Consider the following 20,725-nt stretch of genomic DNA (forward strand, 5'->3'; position numbering starts at 1 on the left):
TTGACACACCAGCAGTTCAAAGTTATGCCCACTAAAATTAGCATAAAAATTTGTGTTCGATTGTTTTTTTCACCCTGTGCATCTATGAAAAGCCCAGGCTGGTACACTGTGACCTGCAGGCAAGTTGATGGCATTGCAAAAAGGAAGCTGTGCTCTGTTGAGCTGTCACTGCTGTGCACGTTATCCCAACACAGCATTGTTTGCACACGTATGAATTGAGAAGCATGAAGTGCCAAACACAGTTGTAGCATGTCGGGCATATGTTGCTTGATGTCATCCAGCATTAAGCCAAGTGGAAGAGGTGAAAGCAGCAAACCAGTGCACCAACCAAGCCCACTATATTCAAACAGCCATGAGAAAGAAATTACCAATGAAAGAGAGGGTAACCGTGACAGGATCTCACCTGGAGCCAGACAAAAATCTCTTGGGATGTGATTCTGCTAAGCACCACGTGTTCCCAGTAAAGCCAACATGGGTGTAAGGTGCTTCCCTCCCAGTAGCACCCTCTTGGCAGGAAATGTTTTGAGAGCTCGACTCATGCTTCACTCAATAAGGATTTGTCTCAGTTGGTTGTTTAATGAGAACAGAATTGGGGCACCAGTCAAAAACAAAGAAAGAAGAAGAAGAGGTGGAAATCCAACATATTTGTTATGGAATAAAAAGTGCAGCTGTTTTGTGTTTTTTTCCTTTAATTCCAAATGAGTTTTGCCAGACATCTCTATTATCACAAACCAGCTCTGAGAGTAAACAGGGACTTTATTCAAGCCCTTTTTCATATGTCCACAGTGTTTCTAACAGACAATGCCAAAGACAGTATGGAAAACAGAGGTGTAGTACAAGTATTCCAAAACTGTTTTTGTAGTGTCATGTGCATTTTGTTTTACTTAACAAATTCTGAAGGGCTGTCAAAATGAGGCAATAGAATTACCTGGATTTCTCCTCCCCTCCTCTCCTGGCCCTGACTTCAGTGCCATTCAGCGATGTAAAATAATGCAAGAATCTAGTGTTTCATAGTATTTCAGCTCACAGGTGGAAATACTGAGAAGGCCCAGTATTATTGTTCCCTGAGGTATAAACAAAATAAAAAAATGAAACCCAGTCACAAATATGATGACTTACATTTATTTCTAGCAGTATTTCAGGCTTGACATAGAGTGACCTGATGATAATGAATGGATTTATTGACACTATAGCCTTCCAGTTACATAGGGGCTCTGTCTATCAAGCTTGCAAATTAACGATGCAGTGGACAAGAACACCCACATGATAAATTTCTGCAGAGACTCTCTCTTCATTGTGGCCCTTCTGGTAAAGATCATTGATTCAGACACCTCAAGAGCACAGCTGAAATACTTCCAGGGCTGGGTTGGCGCTAAAAGCAGCCTAGTGACTTTTATATGATGTGAAACCTGTGCTAATACTCTCTCCTAGATCCAAGCTGGCTGCATGAATCAGTGGCTCGTGTTTCCTTGCCTTGTTGGCATGTCCAGGGACTACAGTGACCCTATACAGTCAGCAGACTTGATGGTGGCAGCACACTGGGGAAAGGCTCCTACTCAGCATGTCGGCATTATACCCAACACTGCTTTGAGGTCCTAGATGGTTTGCTAATTCCAGGGCAGAATGGTGTGAATTCATAAGTGCACTTTGGGCCTGAGGCCACAACCAGGCTTATAAAATCTCCTGAGCCCTGGAGCACTGGAGTACGCAGTGCAGAAAAGCCCACATGCTCAGCAGGAATCACAAGCATTCTGCAGGGCTTACTAGCCTCAGTTAAGGGCAGGCAGTCTCCTTCTGCACCAACTGCATATGCAGTCAATCTGGTAAACCAGCACAACACTCCCTGAACTCACATTATTAAGGCTTTTCCATTATCAAGAACATCACAGCTTCCATCACCCTTGAGAACATAGAGATAGCTGTACTGCAGGGGGGCTTCACATTTAATTTTGTACTTTTTTTCCACAGGTGCAGTGTTTCTCAGCAAATGAGCAACATCCTAATGTGAAAAGAGAGATGAGGAATATATAAAGCAACTTTGTTAAATTAAAAAGAGGAAAAAAAAGACACTAAGTATACAGGATAGACTAGCACTACAGAGCTAAAGTACCAACTGCCAAGTCTTGGGCACAACGCAGTTCCCAAGTGGGTAACTAGATCTTCATGTCTTTTACCACTGCATGGTCTATTTTCTGTTCAATGCCTGCAACTTCCATTAACGTTAATGAGTATGCATATGTGCCTTGAGGGTAAGAACATACTCCCTCTGTGGCTTCAAAACTTGTTTATAAATCCCTCCAAAAATCACATTGTGTTCATTGTTCTGCGCAGAAAGCTATTATAACAGCTATAAGAACTGCTGCTTTCATTCCTTCCTTCCTTCCCCCTTGCCCTGCCTTATCTGAGGGACCAGAAAACAGACCTGAAAAGATGAAGGGCTGGAGGAGGTGGCACACAGAGGAAAGTAACCCAGCTCTGAGAGCTGCAATCTGAAAACCAACTCACTGCAGGGAGGGGCAAACTGAAATCTCAGCAAAAGCAAAGAAAACCAAACCCCAAAACACTGAAAGACTACCACCACTACCACCACCCTCTCCCCCTCCCCACAAATCAAAGCCTTTGAAAATCTCTAAGCTCTGAAATGGTAGAGAACAGGCTGAAGTCTTTGCCTTGTCCTTCCTGCTAGAGCACAGGTCTGTGGGAACAAGGTATTTCAGCAACCAAGGGGCCAGTCACAGAGCAGAGACACTGCTGGGCAGTGTCCCACTGCAAAGTCAGCCCAGCGCTGCCCTCCAGCCTTTCCACGACCACGGCGGCAAGGAAGCTGCCGAGATGCAGGTTTGAACAAAGGGAAAGGAGTGCTTGGTTTCTAGTAGAGACTGCATTGCTCTAGTGATGTTGAAGACACCACATCCGTCCCTGTGCCTCCTGGACACGCAGGGCAGTTCTCTGGAATCTTGTACAGTAGTTGAAAGCCAACTCCACCTCACTCTACTGACAATAGGGTGTGTATCTTCTGATGCTGGCTTTGACTTTTACCTCCATCATTGCCAGCTGCTTTCTCCCAGTGTGTACAGTTTCAAGTTAAGCCCTCTCAAGCCTTGCAATCTGCAAGAGACACATTACAGTGTACAAAAGATAATGGGTAATGCAGCACTGAGATCAAGAATCAGATTAAGTTATGTGGAGGAAAACAGACTCTGTTTTACATGTGGCTGAATATCAGCTTGCATTATACCTGTAGAGCTAACATGAACACTAGCTTTCCACGGGTCAAAATGCTGTACTTAAAATACAGAGCAGACTGTAGGAAAGAGGAAAATGAGCTAATAAACATCCAGTGCACAACACGCAAGCACTCAGGCGCCAAGACACATGGGGGCTCCAACTGAGCGGATGCCCTGGGAGGACACCTCAGAGGCTGGACCTCAGGAGGACACACACCCCGTCCCACCACAGCCATGCAGCCTGCTCATTCCCTCTTCTCAGACCCACAGCCCGCCATGAATCACAGGCCACAGCGATGCCTGGCTCTCGCTGAGGGGGAGCACTGTGACAAAGCCATCTTCATGAGAAGGTTGCTCACTGCGCTGGGCTCTGACAGACTTCCCCAGAGGATGCTTTTGCCCAGACTTGCCTACCCCACTCCCCGGCCGGAGCGCCTGCCCTTCAGCAGGGTGGTGTAGCAGCACCTGTGTCTCAAAGATGAGTCCCTAAAATATTGCATTCTTCTATGTCAGCAGTGGGTTGCCATGTCTGGCAGAAGGCCAAGCAAACAGCCCAGAAGTAGCATCTTAAACTGCCCACAGCTGTACCCACCAGAATTTGTCTGTCAGTCCCTTTAGACTTGTTAGGTCTGAGTAGGGCTCATTAGTGATATTTCTTCCTTTAGTAGGCGCGGAGGAAATTATGCAGGAGTAAGATCTGGCTATAAGGAAGGACATTACATGGTTACTGCAGAGGACACTATTTCAAAGTTCAGGTTAAATACATAATTAGTTATGGTACGGAATAAAAGCAAACCAGCAGCATGTAAATCAGCAAAAGTGCTAAAATCCCTTTAATCCAAGTTCTATTTAATGAGAGTAGCAAAAGTTCAAGTTCTCTATGCAGAGTCACCGTCCTAGCTGACAGAAAACTGGATTTATGACAGAGACCAGCTGGACTGCAGCCCCAGTTACAGTTACTGTAATTGCCTTCCTCCAGAGGAAAATTTTCCTTCCAAGTTGCCCATCTTTAGAGCTTGCTGAGCAACAGAGAGGCTTCCATTGCATGAACTTAGAAAGCAGCAAGAAGGATATCTTCTTCCACACAGGACACTCGGAAGGAAAACAGTAAACAAATGGAGTGGGTTTGAGAGGGGGAATCCCTGCAAGGATTTTCACATATCAGACCTATACTTCCCACAGATCCTGGCAGGAGAAGAATTACAAACATGAACAGCATTTTGAAGATACTACTCTGAGTTTTAGTTTGCATTTGGGTGCACGTATTTGTGTGTACATGCAAACACACACAACTTGCATTTTCATTATACATAAATGTGTATATTATGTATACATAAATTGCATTATATGATGTATATTTTATGTGTATGTATTTATGTAATAAAGTTGTCATCCAGTTTGCTAAACAGAATTTTAACAAAAAGTTAACTTTCAAAATGCAATTCACTTATGCCTCTTCATTTATGTTTGCACTGCAGTAGGTCTGTAAACCTTTCTTGTGGACATGCAGTGATCATATCAAAAACCACTGCTTGGGGCTGGTTACATTCACCAATTATACTGTTTTATTAATTCCTTTTTCTGTAAGATTGGGCACTGAAAGCACATCAATTAATTAAACTCCTGCATTTTCTCAATAAAGAGCCTCTCAGGATCAGATTAGATATGCCTTCCACGCTGAAATGTTATTTAAAATTACCCTTTTCAGTTCACTTCTCACTCCCAATGTGGGATGTATGGGGAACAGCTACATTTGTTTGCTGTTCCTACCAGAGTTTGAAAACTCTGCAGAAAGACAGCCCACGTTTCTAAAAACAACTTTCTAGAAATCTGTCATGGAGGAGAAATGCATTGGGTTGAAGGCGTTCAGTGGGTGCACATGAGAGGCAGCCGGAAGAGTAAAAAAAGGAATATTGAAACATAAGATGGGACACGGAAGTGTGGAAACACAGCAACGAAATTCAAGTCAAGTTAGGGAGAAAGGAACCTTCAAGCTGGAGAGTACTCTTTCAGGCAGAGCCAAGGTAGACAGGGATAAAACACAGAAACAGGAGTATTATCACACTGCTGCACAATGAGACAGGGTTAATACGTGTCATCGCAACTTAAAAGAAGATTCTCACACTCCCACAAATTTGGAAGGAAGAGCACTTACAGGAAAAGTGTACAGAGCCGGTGTGGCTCTTACTGATGCCATTTGTTCTTCAGGAGGAAAAGGTCTTTTAAGCTTATGACCAAATTTCTCCAGCCACTTACTCTTGCAGTACAATCAGACTCATATTCAAAACATAATCTAATGTTATGGTAGTTGTTATGATGGGATGGATTCAATATTTTGACTTTATCATGGTCGGAAAAAGAATAAAAGTTACCATAAGTAACTGCTTTTGTTTTCATAAACTGGATCGTTATCAAAAAAGCAAAGAGTAAACATGTTTAATAAAAACAAGTGGTGAGGCTGTCCCTGGTTGCCTAGGAAATGCACCAAATTCCTTCTCAAAGTAGCCACTGGGTCAAACAATACACATTATAGTCTGAATTATTCTGCATTGCCATAAAGAAAATGAGCTGGCAACAATTTTGTGACAACTCCTTTGTAAAGATTCCACAATAGTCGATGGAGAAACAATAGGGTTTTTTCATCTTTGTTTTTCATAGTTCCTGGAAAAAGCTGTAGCCATTCAGCCAGCAAACACCACAAGTACACACAAATGTGTGAGACGTGCATATACAAATATTTGGGTACAATATGGACAACTGTGACTGAAAGTTAGACCTGCACATTCTTGGACTTGAGCTCCCAAAGATCTCCCTAGGAGAACGTTAATACTGTATCCTATGAACTATCTCACCTGAAATTAGAAAGATATAGTTGTATGATTTCTTGAATTTGAAGACTGCTACTAGATTGAGAACCACTCGATTTGGAAAAACTTGCACATAAAACTTGCACATAAAAAACAGACTGGCAGAACCAGAGCTTCACAGGTTTCTTTGAGCTAGGCACAATTTTAGACACTAAATTTGCTGTGAATTAATTGTGGAACAGTAATAATTTAATTTCCTTGGACAAAGCTGGTTTAATATTTGTATCAAATCAATACTGCAGATAATGAACTTTGACTTTCATTTGGTTCTGCTCATCTTTAGACGTCCTCATCAACATATGGCCACAGTTTTTATGTAAGCATTCCTATGCTAGTCAAACGATGAGTGTGAAAACTTTCATCAAAACAAACATGTTACCTGGGAGTGCACAGGTGGTAACAAAGCCTTTCCTGGTAACAGCAAAGCATTTTAGAAATCCAGCCTGTTCATCCAAATGCCATATTGTAACATCTTTGAGTATATATCAGACTTTAAATTTGACTGCTTACTTCAAAAAAACCCTGCAATCTGATGTTACTTTCCAAGTACCAAACTCTTTGGTGAAACCCTTCCAAGTCTGGGACACATAAAACTAGACACATACAAACAGAGCAGATATTATGACCACACAAAAACAATGGCACAGTTTAAGGCTTCTGTGAATTCAAAATCTCCAGGAACCTTTTCATGATAGTCTAAAAGCACGTATTGCTCCACTACATATAAAGCAGCAGAATGAGTATAATACAGGTCATATATTAAGTATCACAGAGATTCTCAATATTCCATGAAGGCATTTAGTCAGACTAAAAGGTAACATTTAGTGATGGAGTATTACTTGTTCACCAGTTCTTTACAGAGATCCTGCTATGAATATTCAACTCTCGATTATAATAATGAATCCGAGGCACTCTGCAATACTTAATACTATGGTGTAATAGTACCATTGTCATGCAAACTATCCAAAGTGAACACTGCTACAATACCACGAGTGCCACTCATAGCCACCACGTGATGGGATTAAGCTCAATCTGCACAGAGTGGGAGGAGGCAAAGGGCCGCTACTTAACGCTTGGATTTGTCATTTTAGTCTGTTTAGTGGAGTTGATGTAACGTTCACTGTAGAGAACAAGCTATGGAAGTAATGGTAAATGTCATATGCAAAATTACTACCAACAACAGCATAAATAGGCCTACAGTTTTGTTCAGTGCTTGCATTCAACCTCACAGTTGTAGACATATGTGCTAGTAGTTGAAGTATACATTCCTTTCCAATTTTCTTATCACCGATGACCTTTTAAAATCAGATTTGCTTAAAAGGGGTTGTAGCTTGAATACAAAAGCAAAGAGATACGCACTAAGAGCACAACACATTGCATGGGATGTCAAAACTGCTCTGTATCATAGCAGTGGGAAAGACCAGCACTGATCAAGCCCATTTGCCCCTGAGGGTTCCTTCTCACAGTTCACACTGTGCAGCAGAGTCATCCTGATGTACTCTCCTAGCAGGGAGTACAGCTGGTCCTACTGCTGCACAAAATGCATTTCCAGCAGGAAAGAAAGGAAAGAGAAGATCCCTATAGCGTTAGCTCATCTTTAGTAGTTCAAAGTAAGGAAGCTATATCCTTATTCAACACATTTGTTTATTTTCTTCTGAATGCTGCATTGTCTGAAATGTAACTGGGAGGAATGGGAAGAGAAAATGTAGACTCATATGCAAACAGAAGCTTTGGGCAACACAACGTACCATCTTGGGTATAGTTTTTACCATTGGATGATATTTCCTTGCTGTAGAGTTTCAGTGCCAGGCAGTATCCTTTCTAATCATTTCTGTCCTTCACTTCTTTGTTCAGGGGCATCCTCTCTAAAGCTGTGATTTTTGCAGTGCTAGTGATATGATGAGCGGTCTTTGGCTGGCATGCAGGTAACAGTGTCCTATATGCCATCTGATAGCAGTCTCTTTTTCCCCCATTTTGAATAAATTCAACTCATTCCCCAGTATATAACCAGGCCATATAAGTGGTAGGGTTCTGTGAGAAATGTCAAAGGTTGGCAATTACCCACTGGTCCAAAATTTGGAGAACAGTGATGTAGGACACTTGTGCTGGCACTGTTACACAGATGGGGAAACATACAGGCAATTCTTAAATGCGAAATTATCAACTAGGCAATCGTAACAGTGGGTCACTAAAAGCAATTTCTTTCCATAGAATTATAGTGTTTACCTTCAGTCCTGTCCGGTAGTTTCCCACTCTTACTTGTTGTTCCGGTGTTGACTGTTTCAGATGAGGTGCTCAATTTGGTGTTGGGGTCTCGCTTAGGTTTTGGAGGCGGCTGCTTACGAGAGCTGCTACTTTCGTCATCAGTTCCTCCAACAGAATGAAGAGACTGGGATCTCACGGTAAAGCCACTGGAGCAAGGATGTGGCAGTCTGTCCTGAGGAGCAGGCATTGTCATAAATCCCATGCGGAAATGTTTCCCCACGTAGCTTCCTTCATTTCCTCTCACTACTTCTCCACCTATGCTGTAAGAGAAAATACACATATAAGTAAATGATCCATCTTTGCCTGAACTATACCTGGAACCAGGATCTCAGTTCTGCCTGTGCTGAGCAGATTGTACTTTTGGCTTTGTAAACAAGCAATACTCTTAAAAAAAGACGACAACTAGAATAGTAGTCAAGATGGGTTGCCATCGACTGAAACACAGATATACAGCTATACACCCACTCAAATTTTTACAAGAAGTAATTGAGAAGCTTTTGTTCAGGTTCCATGGCATTGTGACTAGAAATGGTCTATAGAACAAGTTTCAAACGTTGGAAGTCAGAACTGAGTTTTCAGGAAGACAAAAGACTGCCAGTAGGGCAAAGAATACTGCTTTAGAAATGCAACATCATGTATTGATCTGCACTCCCCTGCACTCATCTTTGACTACAGACACTCATGTACCTTGGGAAAAAAGGCTCAAATCAATCATTTCCCTTCAGACTAGAGAATGGTAAGAGAAAGCAATGCTCTAAAAAATTACTTGGATATAGGAAACTGAACATTAACATCTCAACAAATTCACGTGAAGCTGCAACATGAGCAGCATCAGACTAATAAGGTACAAGTGTAGGAGATGAAAAGGCTATAGGCTATGGGACACCAGAAAGAAAATAGCCTCTAACTACTTAGAAACAGAGGTATAGATGAAGGAAAGCTCAGCTGAAACAAATGCTGTCATACCAAGTACTACTCATACTGCGGATGGCAGGACTGAGAACCTGGTATTATTTCTGCTATACTCACACATGCTTATCAGTTCAGAAAAACACCTCTTACCAATGCTTATACTGTAAAACCTACAGCATATTTCAATTAAGGCAATTCAGTGACTATGCAGAAACTCAGCAACACACACAGGTCAACACAGGCCCGTTTGCAACAAGGTTTGAAATGGTACCAGTGTGGGCATGTAGAAATATCAGTATGAGAAACGTGAAGCTCTGGAAAGCCCTAATTACCTCCTGTTTCTCCTTCACACAGATTGAAGCTCTAAGCAGGGTCAGCCTGCTCCTCTTAAAGTTCCTATTCAATGTTGCCTTGGGCTGGTGCAATTTATTTGCTGCTGAACACATTTTCCTCTTTAAAAGACAAGAACATTTCTAAATGGTTCGTGTGAAGAGTGAGTAGGGTCACTTTGTTCTCTGATACTGTTCCCATCTTCATTGTAGGTAATACAAAAGCTGTATCTAATTGTCCTAAAAGCATCAGATTGGCATAGTGCAACACAAAACTTTGTACATGATAAAGCAGAACCTTCATTCACTTACTACTATCCTTGCATTTTCATTTAATTTCCACTGGTGGAGAGGTCCACTTTTCAAACTTGTAACAACTGAACAGGCCTAAGTGAACATGTGCAACTCTCCAGGGGCACTGACATCTACCTGCACATGTACACACACACGTGAACACACGCATGCCATATATGCACACACCGGTCTATGTTCATAACCAAGTTATTACAGAATCCTAATTGGCCTCAATCCCAGAGGGATTTGCAGCCAGAAAGATCAAAAGGTAGAACTCATTAATTTGAAGATTAATAAAAAACCTGTAGCTAATTTAAATGATTAACTATGCCTCTACTAATCTTTCATAAATTGTTCTAAAAATCTTATAATCCTCTGACACTGGACTATGAAAAGGGTCTGTCACATTATTTAAAGAAGATTACTATCTAAATATGCTGAAGAACGCAGGTAGGGCATTTGCTTCCTTCCTTAATTCCATTGGATAAATCACGTTTAGCAAACAACATTTTAGTTTGCCATGTCTATAACATTAAAATTCTTATCATGTTACATTACTGAATTAGTGCATTTACTTTACTGCTATGTGGAGGTGTTTAAACCACAGGCTATAGGGCAGATTCTGTTGTGGATGAACTTGCACTAATTCCACTGAGATCAAAGGCTTCACCCTTTTCCTAAGAATACACAGAACTGTATTTGTACAAAACATGTTTGTTTGCTAAACTGGTGCATCTTTTAATTGAGAAATAAAAACTTTCAAAATATAAGTCCAGTGTCTAAATGCACTACCTCATAAAACGATTAAATCATGTCCTTTCTTTTTCCTTCTCTTCCCAGAGCTTTTTCATTCTTCACTGAGTTCTTTTCAACATCACATCTGAAAACCTGTCTCACCTGCTTCCTATGCTTACTCCAGAATAAACAGCCTACAGCCAGGTCAGAGAGAGGATGCAGGTACAGATGGGAACAGACCTTGCTGTTCTGCTTCATGGCTGAAGTAGATTTCGTTTTGCTTTTCTACATCTTCTGCTCAGCTACTAGACAAAACCAGCAGGAAACCATTTCCCTCATTTCAGCCACATTTAAAAAGGAGTCCATTTCTCTCTGAGGTTAGGAGCCAATCTTCAGCTGACAGTTAGGCACTGTAAACTCCAAGCTGAAGATGAGTAGCCTCTAATTTTTGGCCAGATTTCAGGACCATGGTCATCAACCAGGACCCCAAAAGGCTTAGGTTTGTTACTCATGCTGGTAGCCATACCTGAGTGCTGGGCAACGGGTGTTTCCTAGCATAGCTTGACTAATAAGTGCAAGCGTAACAGTGAGTGGAGTGCCAAGCTCACATCTCAGTAATACAGACTGAAATCCATCATGGCACAGGGAGAACGGGGTCACCTCAGACTCATACCGAGGGCACAAGTACAAAAGCAGGACGGCAGATTTCAGATGTGGCATCCCCTACTCTCAGGCAGCAGCATGCTGAAGCTCTGTTTGGGCTTGCACAATGCAGCTTTGCAACGCACAGCGCTGATGTTACCTCATGAAACCAGACAGAATTGAAGGATTTATTTATATACACCTCCTGATTGCAACCACAGGAGCTGGCTGGGGCTGTTGTATGTCCCACTACAGCACAACAGGCCAAGAAAGATTTATATGCACCTTGCTGCATAAATGACTACAGAGACAGCAAGGGAAAATAACTGTGTAGATGATCTCACTCCATTATTTCTGACAGGAAAGAGCCTGTGCTCCTCATTGTACTGATAATGAGTTCTATCTCATTTCAAAACTGTATTATGTGAGTCGCTGCAAGTATTACACAGTTTATTAATATATATGGAAATACAGATTTGGATTATTCCTCTGGGAAGTTTCAATTTTAACTTGGCCAGGTTCAACTGCTTCTCCGACAAAGACTTATGTACAGCTTTCAAATAACCGTTAAAAATGCAAGACATTTGTCTACAAAGAGAGACATGAATTATATAATAACAAAATTAATCATACGATCATTCACATTACACACTTAGAGCAAAGCTGACTTTGTGCTGAAAACGCATTTACCTACATCTAGTGCCTGACGCTGCAGTGGATGGAAAAAAGGGCAGTCCAGTGAGGCTGGCTCCAAACACCCCTAAGAAGAGTGTTCTGAAGCAGCTCTCCTTTCAAAACATGTTACAGGGCTTCTCCAAAGCCTACCGAACAAGTCCAGTGTAGACCACGAGCACTGCCAGATTACACGCTCCCTCTGTGGGTGCACTGGAAGGTAAGCGAGCTTCCCATCGCTCTCCTTCTTCCACACTGTTCTGGAAACGCTCATTATAACAAATACCAAAAGGGTTGGATCTGCCTTAAATCAGTGATAGTGGATCTCAGCTTTCATTTCTAAAATATGAACAAGAGCTCCAGCTGATGGATTTGATGAGCCTCGTTAACACCTCTAAGAGAGGTTTTATCTATCAGCTGAGATTTCTGAGATGAGAACTGGCCCAGCATAAAGCCGTGCTGACCTTGTTATTCCTACCTGTGGTGTCAGCCTGTCCGCACGGACACTGTGAGCGTGGCAGCCCTGGACACGTTACAGCTCAGGTTATTGCACTCTGCCTGCTCCGTCCTATCAAGTCATTACTGGAGCACTGACCAAACTACAGCACAGAATAACTGCAACGTTCACATGTTTGAAGAACTACAGAGGGGCAAAGCTTTTGTATTATTCATTTTGCTACACATCACAAAATGAACATAGAAAATACTCTGAACGGACAGAGCACAGGCAAGGTCATTTCCACCTTGCTTTGCCATGAGTCATAACGTTCCTATTGACTAGGAATATATTTTCAAGTTGTTTAGTTACAAAACTGAAAAAATACAACTTGTCCTCACATTGCAAAAAAATGCATGACAAAGAAGAAGTATCCAGAGAGTGCCTGCTTTAGTCAGTGTGGTCTTTTTAATTTGCATTGTTCCTACTTAGCATTGCAAATAACAGTTTTACTTTGCTTTGTGAGGTTTCATTACTTGATCCAGACAGAAATTGAATTAATTCCTGGAAAACAAATTAACACTTGGAAAAGTGGAAACTTTTGTTTTACTTGGTGTTACTGTACTTGTGTGGAAACTTTTGTTTTACTTGGTGTTACTGCTTTAACTGTAAACAATGTGGAATATTAAATCTCCCAGTAAGGAGTAGGGGAATTCTTGGGAATATCTAAGTCCCATGAAGTCAGAATACCCTAGAGATACGTTTTCTTCCCAGCCATCTATCTGCCCTTGTTCTTGGTATTCATCCAGAAATTCTCTTATCAGTTTAGACTTACAATGGGTTAGTTTCACACCTCAGGCACAAAGAACCACTTGGTAGTTTTCCTCATCTTTGTGCAGTTTTTATTTTTCTTCCTGTGCTCCTATTACATGAGACTTTCTGACATTTTACCCACAAGTTCAAAAGGGGAGCTACACCTGATCATGAGACTTGACCTTCTAAGCAGGAGGAGGGGGAACTTCCTCTGCTAGTGATGTGGCATCTTTGACAGTATTTTGCAATTTCTTCGCTGTGATGCAGCCCAGTCTGGGACCACAGCAGGTCACCATCTTTCTTTGAGTGCTGAAATTCCAGACAACCAAGGGAAGCCATTTCAATAGCAGCTGCTCATTCCTCTTGCACTTAAGGAGGAAGACTCAGTCACACATACTGGTTTGTAGCTAGCAGAAACTGGGCTGGGAGTCTCTGCAGACTCCTCTGCAGAAGTGTGGAGAACTATGAATTACAAGGAAAATAATGCACATGGATGGCCAGGCCTCCTCCCTCTGGGGGATAGCACATAGTGCTATCCCCCATGACATACAACTAATCCACCAGGGAAGCCATCTGAGTCAGACTGGAGAAAAGAGAAGTCAAAAAAATTAACTGTGATGATGTAGGAAGATCATAAAAATGACTAATAATCAGTAAAAATGCAAAAGGAATAAAAAAAACTCAAGGAGTGTATATGAGCTGGCTTGATGCTCAAACAGTGCTCAAACATTCCTTGGTGCATCTACCATTTTTTGGGTCAAGAGAATAGCTACTGTTATTGTAAGCTTTTTTAACCACTTCCCTACTCTTACAGCAATAAACACCCAGCTCCTTTGCTCATATCAAATGTTCAGAGTATAAAGGGCTGAAATGGCTTTGAAATGTCTATTCCCCATCAGAATAAATTATACACACATATACTAGGGATGACACATTTTACTTTGTATCTGAGAAGCACTTTCAAGATTAGCATAAATTATATTTGTAAATTAGAGGTTGGATGCCAAAAAACAGAAGATATACTATTTTTATCCCCCTAAACATGATTTCAGCAGACCATGAAATGTAATACGGAAGAAAGAAGGGCAGGATCACAATCATGGATTCAGAGACTGCACTGCAAGTATGGCTTTACACAAAGCGACACCATTTTTATTACAGAAATTAAACATAAAAACAAATTAGACACATTTACTTTCTTTTTAAATCATGCTTCAGACATGTTCCTCTACTCCCAGATAATATACATACATGATTTTTTTCTGTGTTACTTTGCTGAAAGACTCCAAATGACTCATGATGATCTTACATCAAGGTCCAGAGGATAATACTACCATCCTTTTAGATACAGGCTAAAGTGTAAATGAATCATGACAAAGGTCAAATTTAGAGTCATTTTGTGCACCTGAAGGACTATCTAAAGTGAGCAACTGACATGTCTATGCACATCAAACAATCTACCTCTGCCATATGCCTCTGCTTTTGAGGTAGGAGATCAGGTGCTGCTTAAGAAGTCAGGCCTCTCAGGACACAGAATACATTAATGCTATAAAGCACAATTTATTCTTTTATCACACCTGTCAAACTCACAGCCCAAGGTTCGATCCTGCAAACAGGCAATGAGCTGACACTCCCTCGTGTACCTGCATTATCGTGCTGGAATAACTAGGAAGCCTTGCAGAAATTATTTGTTGCTTGTAAACCCGTTCTAAACAACACCGCTTTGAGATGTGCCCGTGTAGCCTGATGATAGATTATTTCTAGGAAATCATTTCTTCAAGCCAGCCTGTGCCCCCATCACCACTCTGTGCTGCTCCTGTGAGTCTGGCTCCTGCCATCCACAGCAGGACTGATCAAACTGAACCATCACATGCTTTGGCTACACTATAAGATTCACTGAGTCCTTGGCGAGCAACCAAAAGGCAGCTGTAACTCCTACGCAGTGCACAACAGTTTATAAAAGCAAAACCAACCAAGACTTTCCACAGCAGGTTTTCCATAAGATGCCAGATAACCTCATTTCAAATTATGATCTGCTATGCTTCACAGTCAACTATTTCTATAATGCAAAAGGTTGAAAATGGTAGCAATAGTTGAGGTTTTTTGGGGAAAAAAAAAAGTCAAAATCAAAATAACCAAACCAAATCCAAAACACTTTATAAGAAACATTGATAAATAAAAACTATTTTTGCAAGAAATCTAACATAAGCTGGACAGCTTGGAAAGCAGTAATTAAGGAGATAGTACCTTTCTTATCCACGGAGAGCTTAACAAACCTGTATTTCATGAGCTTGAAGCGAAGTGCAGGTACTACTTATCTCCACTGGCACTCCTTCTGTCCTCAGCCAGCTGCCTCTTAAACTGGGGACTAACAACAAGTACGTTGGGCTGAACATCCACAAGGAGCTGGTGTTGCTTTCCTCAGAGGACCAACCTTTCCTACTGTATCTGGGGCACATGTCTCCAGCCCCACATGTGACTGGTGACGACTGCTGCATATGGAAAGGTCTGTAAGTTGTGAATACTTAACAGGCAGGAGTGAAAAGCGCTCTGCTTTTATACGACTACAGATATTTTTAATTTTGCATGGGAGATGCACAGCTAAAAGCCAGTAAATGAAAGCTCGTATGTTCAGAGTCACCTAGAATCAGACATCAACCATATGCAATGTTTAAACTGAGTGCAAATGCATGTTCACGTTAATGGAGTGGGGTTTTGCATCCTGTCAAAAATGGGTGGAGCTAAAACAAGGCTGTGTTTTTGTCACATTCAGTGGAAAACCACATGGCGCAGACTCCACTCCGCCTGAGCAACTGTGCCTAAGTAAATATTTCAATCAGCTATGGGAATAAATTAACATATAAAATCATTTTTGTAGATTTCTGTAATAAAATGTTTCTTTGGTTTTGAGTCGAAGAGTTGTAATAGAAGGCAAATCTGTAAAAAGTAAAAATGCCTTTTTGTGGATCAGATGCCGGGAAAAGTTTAAACCTGGACAAATGATAAAATGTGCCGACACTCTAAGAACAGTGATTTGTAAACCAAGTGCTCTGTGCCTGCTGAGATATTACGTTGCATCTAACCTTTCCAGATCCAGGCTTATTTCAAACAGTGATTGTACAAATGCTCTTCTGAGTCCCTCAAGCAAACATGACTCTACTTTCCTTTCAAAATCCAAGCTCAAATACAAATTAAGGTATTAAATAAAGGGGTTTTTTTAAAAGTAAATAAATGAAATTCAGGTTTTAAATAAATGCTTCCTGTGGCCTCCTGCCCCAAAGAGAAAGGAGTTTGATCCTGGCCAGTGAACAGGAAGAAGGCCAGTTCATTTCGGAGGAAAACCCCTCCCATATTTCACTTCAGCGTGAGTTATAGCAAAACATACAAATTTTTCTTGTTCAACTAGTGACCTGAAATTCCAGTTATTCACATAATTCTGCTGATAATATTGTTATTCATAACCTCAGTTCAAAATACATTCCCTAGTCTGGCTTGTCTCCCTGTTTTGTTTTATAAATGCCATGTGAGTAGGCAAGAAGGGGAGAGGCGCTGCCTGGCAAGCAGAGCCTGGGCACAGGTCTCGGCAGCACAGTCGCAGTAGGGATGTGACAGAGATGCAGGCTCCACTGCAGGGACAGTTTTATGCAAAGGCTTGTCCTTCTGGCAGCTCATCACTCCAGATCTGTTATATTCATATAGGGCAATTTCGCCTCCAGACATGGCAGCACATGGCAAAACTCTGCAATTTGCATTCTCTTGAACAGGCATATATCCAAATATTCCAGGTACAATTTTAGGTACTGCTTTCATAGATATTCGGGGTCAGTTTGCTGTTACTAAAAAAACATCTGCACATTAGCAATTTAAATAGGACTAATTCCATTTTAATCTACAAATTGTATTTTAAAATTTTTATTGAAGGGGAATGCACGGTGCAAGTTCCTACAAAACAGCACAAGGCTAACTTGGGTATTTTCCCTGCTTAAAAATGTTTGCGCGTGTTGAACTGGTCTTTGCGCAGGAAACAAAAATTTAGCTTGCTGAAGCTTATCTCACTCTAACTACATAAATGCTCTGCTGGATACATCACCTCACTGTCACAGGTGCTGCAGCTCACAGAAATCTTCACCAGAAACCCCTTTTTCTCACTGGAAGAGCCCTGCCAGAGTCTACTGCCTTGACGTTACAGCCAGCGTTACTACCCTTGTGCTGTTCAGTACACGTACTAACCACCTCTCTCTACCTTCTGATTTCTGGAGGGAAGTTTTCAGCTCATTGTCAATCACCATTTTGTGATTTAACTGGACAGCTTGAATATCTGTCTGTGCCTTGCAAAATGAAATGAAAAGTCAAAAAACTAAGTGAAACATTTTTCACAGATGTGATAAACCCAGAAAATAGGAAAGGGAATAACTCCACAGAGACGTGTACACTGGTCTCTCTCTCCTCTTTTGCTGGACAGTCTCAATCTCCTAAATGAAACTACATGAAATCCTGTACACCAGTATCAACAGCTCTCATTGTCAAAGCCTGGAGAGGCTTGTTCACCAAAACACAAAGTCACTTTGAAAATCTCTGCTTATGTCACTTTTTTGTGCATAACAAAATGACCATTATTGCCATAACAGAATATTAGTGTGCTTAAGATCTAAATTTAGAACTAATAACATAAAGCAGCTCTTTTCCTGTCTTGATGGATGCCAGTTTCTTAGCCAGGGCTGTCAGAAGCTGGTTATTTGTTCAGAGAAAGAAATAAAAAAGGACATTATATTTTCAGAAACACAGTTGATTTAATATCGCACGTCAGAACATGTGAAAAGCAAGTATAATGGGCATAGAGATTGTTAAGACCTATGTCTGTCAGTTGGGATGCTGAAAGAGGCCAGCCAGTAAAAGTATAGTAGCTTGTCCATGCATACCTGTATCCAGCGTGACCCTGAACCAATTCCACACTCAGTCTTCCGATACATTTGTTGCATGACCATGTACTCCCTTTAGAGGTGAATTGCTCAAATGCAAAGTATAGGAATTTTCTCCTCTGTATCCATGCAGAGCCAGTAACTCTAGCAGACTACTAAAAGGCTTCTACATCTATGGGAATTTAACATCAGAGACAACCAGCTGCAATAAAAGCTGACAAAGCTATCAAAAATAAGCACACACTGATTTTCATCCTTCTCGGAATTACTTTTGTAAATGGGAATGTTCAGCTACTTATTATTTTTTGGTCGCTGTGTTGTGGTGTTCTTTTTCTTCTTGCAAGGATAGCTTTTTGCTAAATAGTTGAGAAAAATTACATCCAACACGCTCTGACACCAAAGGAAGGTAATGTCTAAATACTCCTTTGGTGACATTTATTTACATTGCCCAGAGGATCGTCAGTACAACCTATGAAGCTGCAGTGAAATAAAGTTTGCTAATCCAAGAGTAAATACATTTTCCAAGCTGTGAAAAACTGTGTGAGGATTTATTAGGGAGTTGAAACATTAAAACAAAGAGTAAACACCCTTATAACCTGCATTCAATGGTATAATGTTAAATTAAGTGGGGAACGTAGTGGTTTAGTTCCCTGCATAGGAGGTGATCTGTTTGTACTAAAAAGGTGCAAACTCCCTTCATTCCTCAGGCAAATCCTTGGAAGCATCATTCATTGAGTGACATGTTGGTAGTAACTGAGCTTGCAACAATAGTACTTTCTGTGTATTGAGGTGGTGAGCTGCAGCAACCAGGGTTACACAAAGTCTGGACCTCATTTTATAAAGAGATGGCAAAGCAAAACTAATATGTCGCTACTTTTCTTTTCAATAAGAATTACTATTAAACTCTGTAATGGCGCTGGTACTAAGTTTTAGTGTATATACATTTCTAGGTCTTCTTAAACCCCTTTGAAAAGTCTTCTATTTAGAAAACATAACTCTGCCATAATACAAACTGTGTTTTTCCATTTCCCAATGCTACATGGCAGGTAGCAGTCTACTTTACAATAGTTTAAGCCAGCCAGGGGCTCAGAGACACCTTGTGTGTATGCACCAAGCACTGCAGCTCAAATGACCTAGCCTGCAGACTGGGCAGCACAAAGGGATATCTCTGTGTGTCTAGTAAGAGCAATTCAACTCTGCTTTTTAATTTATTTTTAAACAAGAAAATACTGTTATTCTCTGCTCCTGAATATGCGATACCCCTTTCCCTGCCCTGCTGCCCAGTGCCCACACAGGACACAGTAGCCTGCTGCTGTGTGCTTACTGCACCAGCTACCCCAGGATTTCAATTTTTGTAATGACAAGCAAAAAAAAAAAAAAAAAAAATCCTTCAAGATGGTCTCACAATAAAAACCTTAAACAAGAGCAGCCTTGACTCAAATTTTGGGCTGTTATATATAGAACTGGATCAGGCAGACTTTCAAGTCCTACAGAGAGCTCATGGCAACATATCTTTTAATAAACACTGTCACCTACTTAGTAAAGGGCTACTGAGTTCTAGGAAGGATGAACCACACTGGACTTGACACGCACAATTCTGTGAATTTGCCTTGGAAATGGTTTCTAGGCTACTTGTGCAGAAATGTTAACACTCTTAGTGATGACCAAGTCATTATTCTGGTCTCTAGAATATCTTTGTATTTTGTTTTTTACTCAATAAGAAGGGAAAGATAACAATAGTTAAATAAAGCCTAGTTATTTAGTCAGTGGATCCATTGCTTCACAACAAAGGCAGATGATTAGAGGTAAGAAAAGACAGAAGCAGCACAATTACATTATTGTAGCTCTAAACAGTGCCATCTAGAATCCACGTGGAGATAAAGGGTAAAACTGGCATATTTCCCACTGGGGGTTTTGAATTATATGGCTACCCGTGGTCATTTTTTCAAGTTCTGCTTTATACGCATGAGTAACAACAGGCCAAGGCTCTTTTGTGATCCTCCTGTTGAATTCTGGAAGAGAAAACTAAACACAATCTAAGGATTGCAAGACACTGGAGAAGAAAACTTGGGAAATCAAAACTATGGAGTTTTGCAGATGTTTGTGAGTGATCCAAGATGAAGTTTTTAATCCACCCTCAGATATTAAAAGGGAGTTCATACTTCACAGGTGTATTCAGTAAAATCTGTAGGATAGCTTTGATTCAAGACCCAGATCAACTTCAAGAGGGTTCATGAAAGAATAGTGTCAAGGAAAGAAAATATCTCCCAGGGAGAGATTCCCTACTGTGAAGGTGACAAAACTGGGTTGTCTAATAGATGCTAGCATCTATAATTCTTTAAATGCAGATAAAAATAAATGCAAATTATAATCTTTCATAGTACATATGAGTTATTTACGCATGTGCTTATTAATTTGTGTTTATTGCCCTTCAAACTGAAAAGAGAAACAATTAGATCCCTTTCTAGCAGTAGTAGTATGGGGCATGTAGATATATAACTTTGATTTACAGAGTATGACAGGCAATCAATGTGTGTCAGAGAAAGCCCACATCAGCAAAGAGACATGTTAAAGCCGCATTTGAATTTTCTTTTTTAGGAGTGAACAGATGAGT

At 40.8% G+C, this 20,725-nt stretch overlaps 1 protein-coding gene across 6 annotated transcripts in view; it reads right to left on the bottom strand.

The window, feature by feature from the left end:
• NYAP2 (neuronal tyrosine-phosphorylated phosphoinositide-3-kinase adaptor 2) overlaps positions 1–20,725 on the bottom strand; it is a 144,401-nt gene that overhangs the window by 71,067 nt on the left and 52,609 nt on the right. For 5 of the 6 annotated variants that reach the window (XR_001414014.1, XM_014960673.1, XM_014960674.1 and 2 more), the window contains one exon: positions 8,321–8,619. Coding sequence is in view for 5 of the 6 variants with exons in the window: in XM_014960673.1 (XP_014816159.1) it covers positions 8,321–8,619 (299 nt within the window). In the remaining variant the exon portion in view is untranslated. The remainder of the gene's footprint in view (positions 1–8,320; positions 8,620–20,725) is intronic. The other variant, XM_014960676.1, reaches the window with a different exon arrangement.

The sequence above is a fragment of the Calidris pugnax genome, unplaced genomic scaffold, assembly GCF_001431845.1.
Source record: "Calidris pugnax isolate Ruff unplaced genomic scaffold, ASM143184v1 scaffold398, whole genome shotgun sequence".
Classification (NCBI taxonomy): Eukaryota; Metazoa; Chordata; class Aves; order Charadriiformes; family Scolopacidae; genus Calidris; species Calidris pugnax.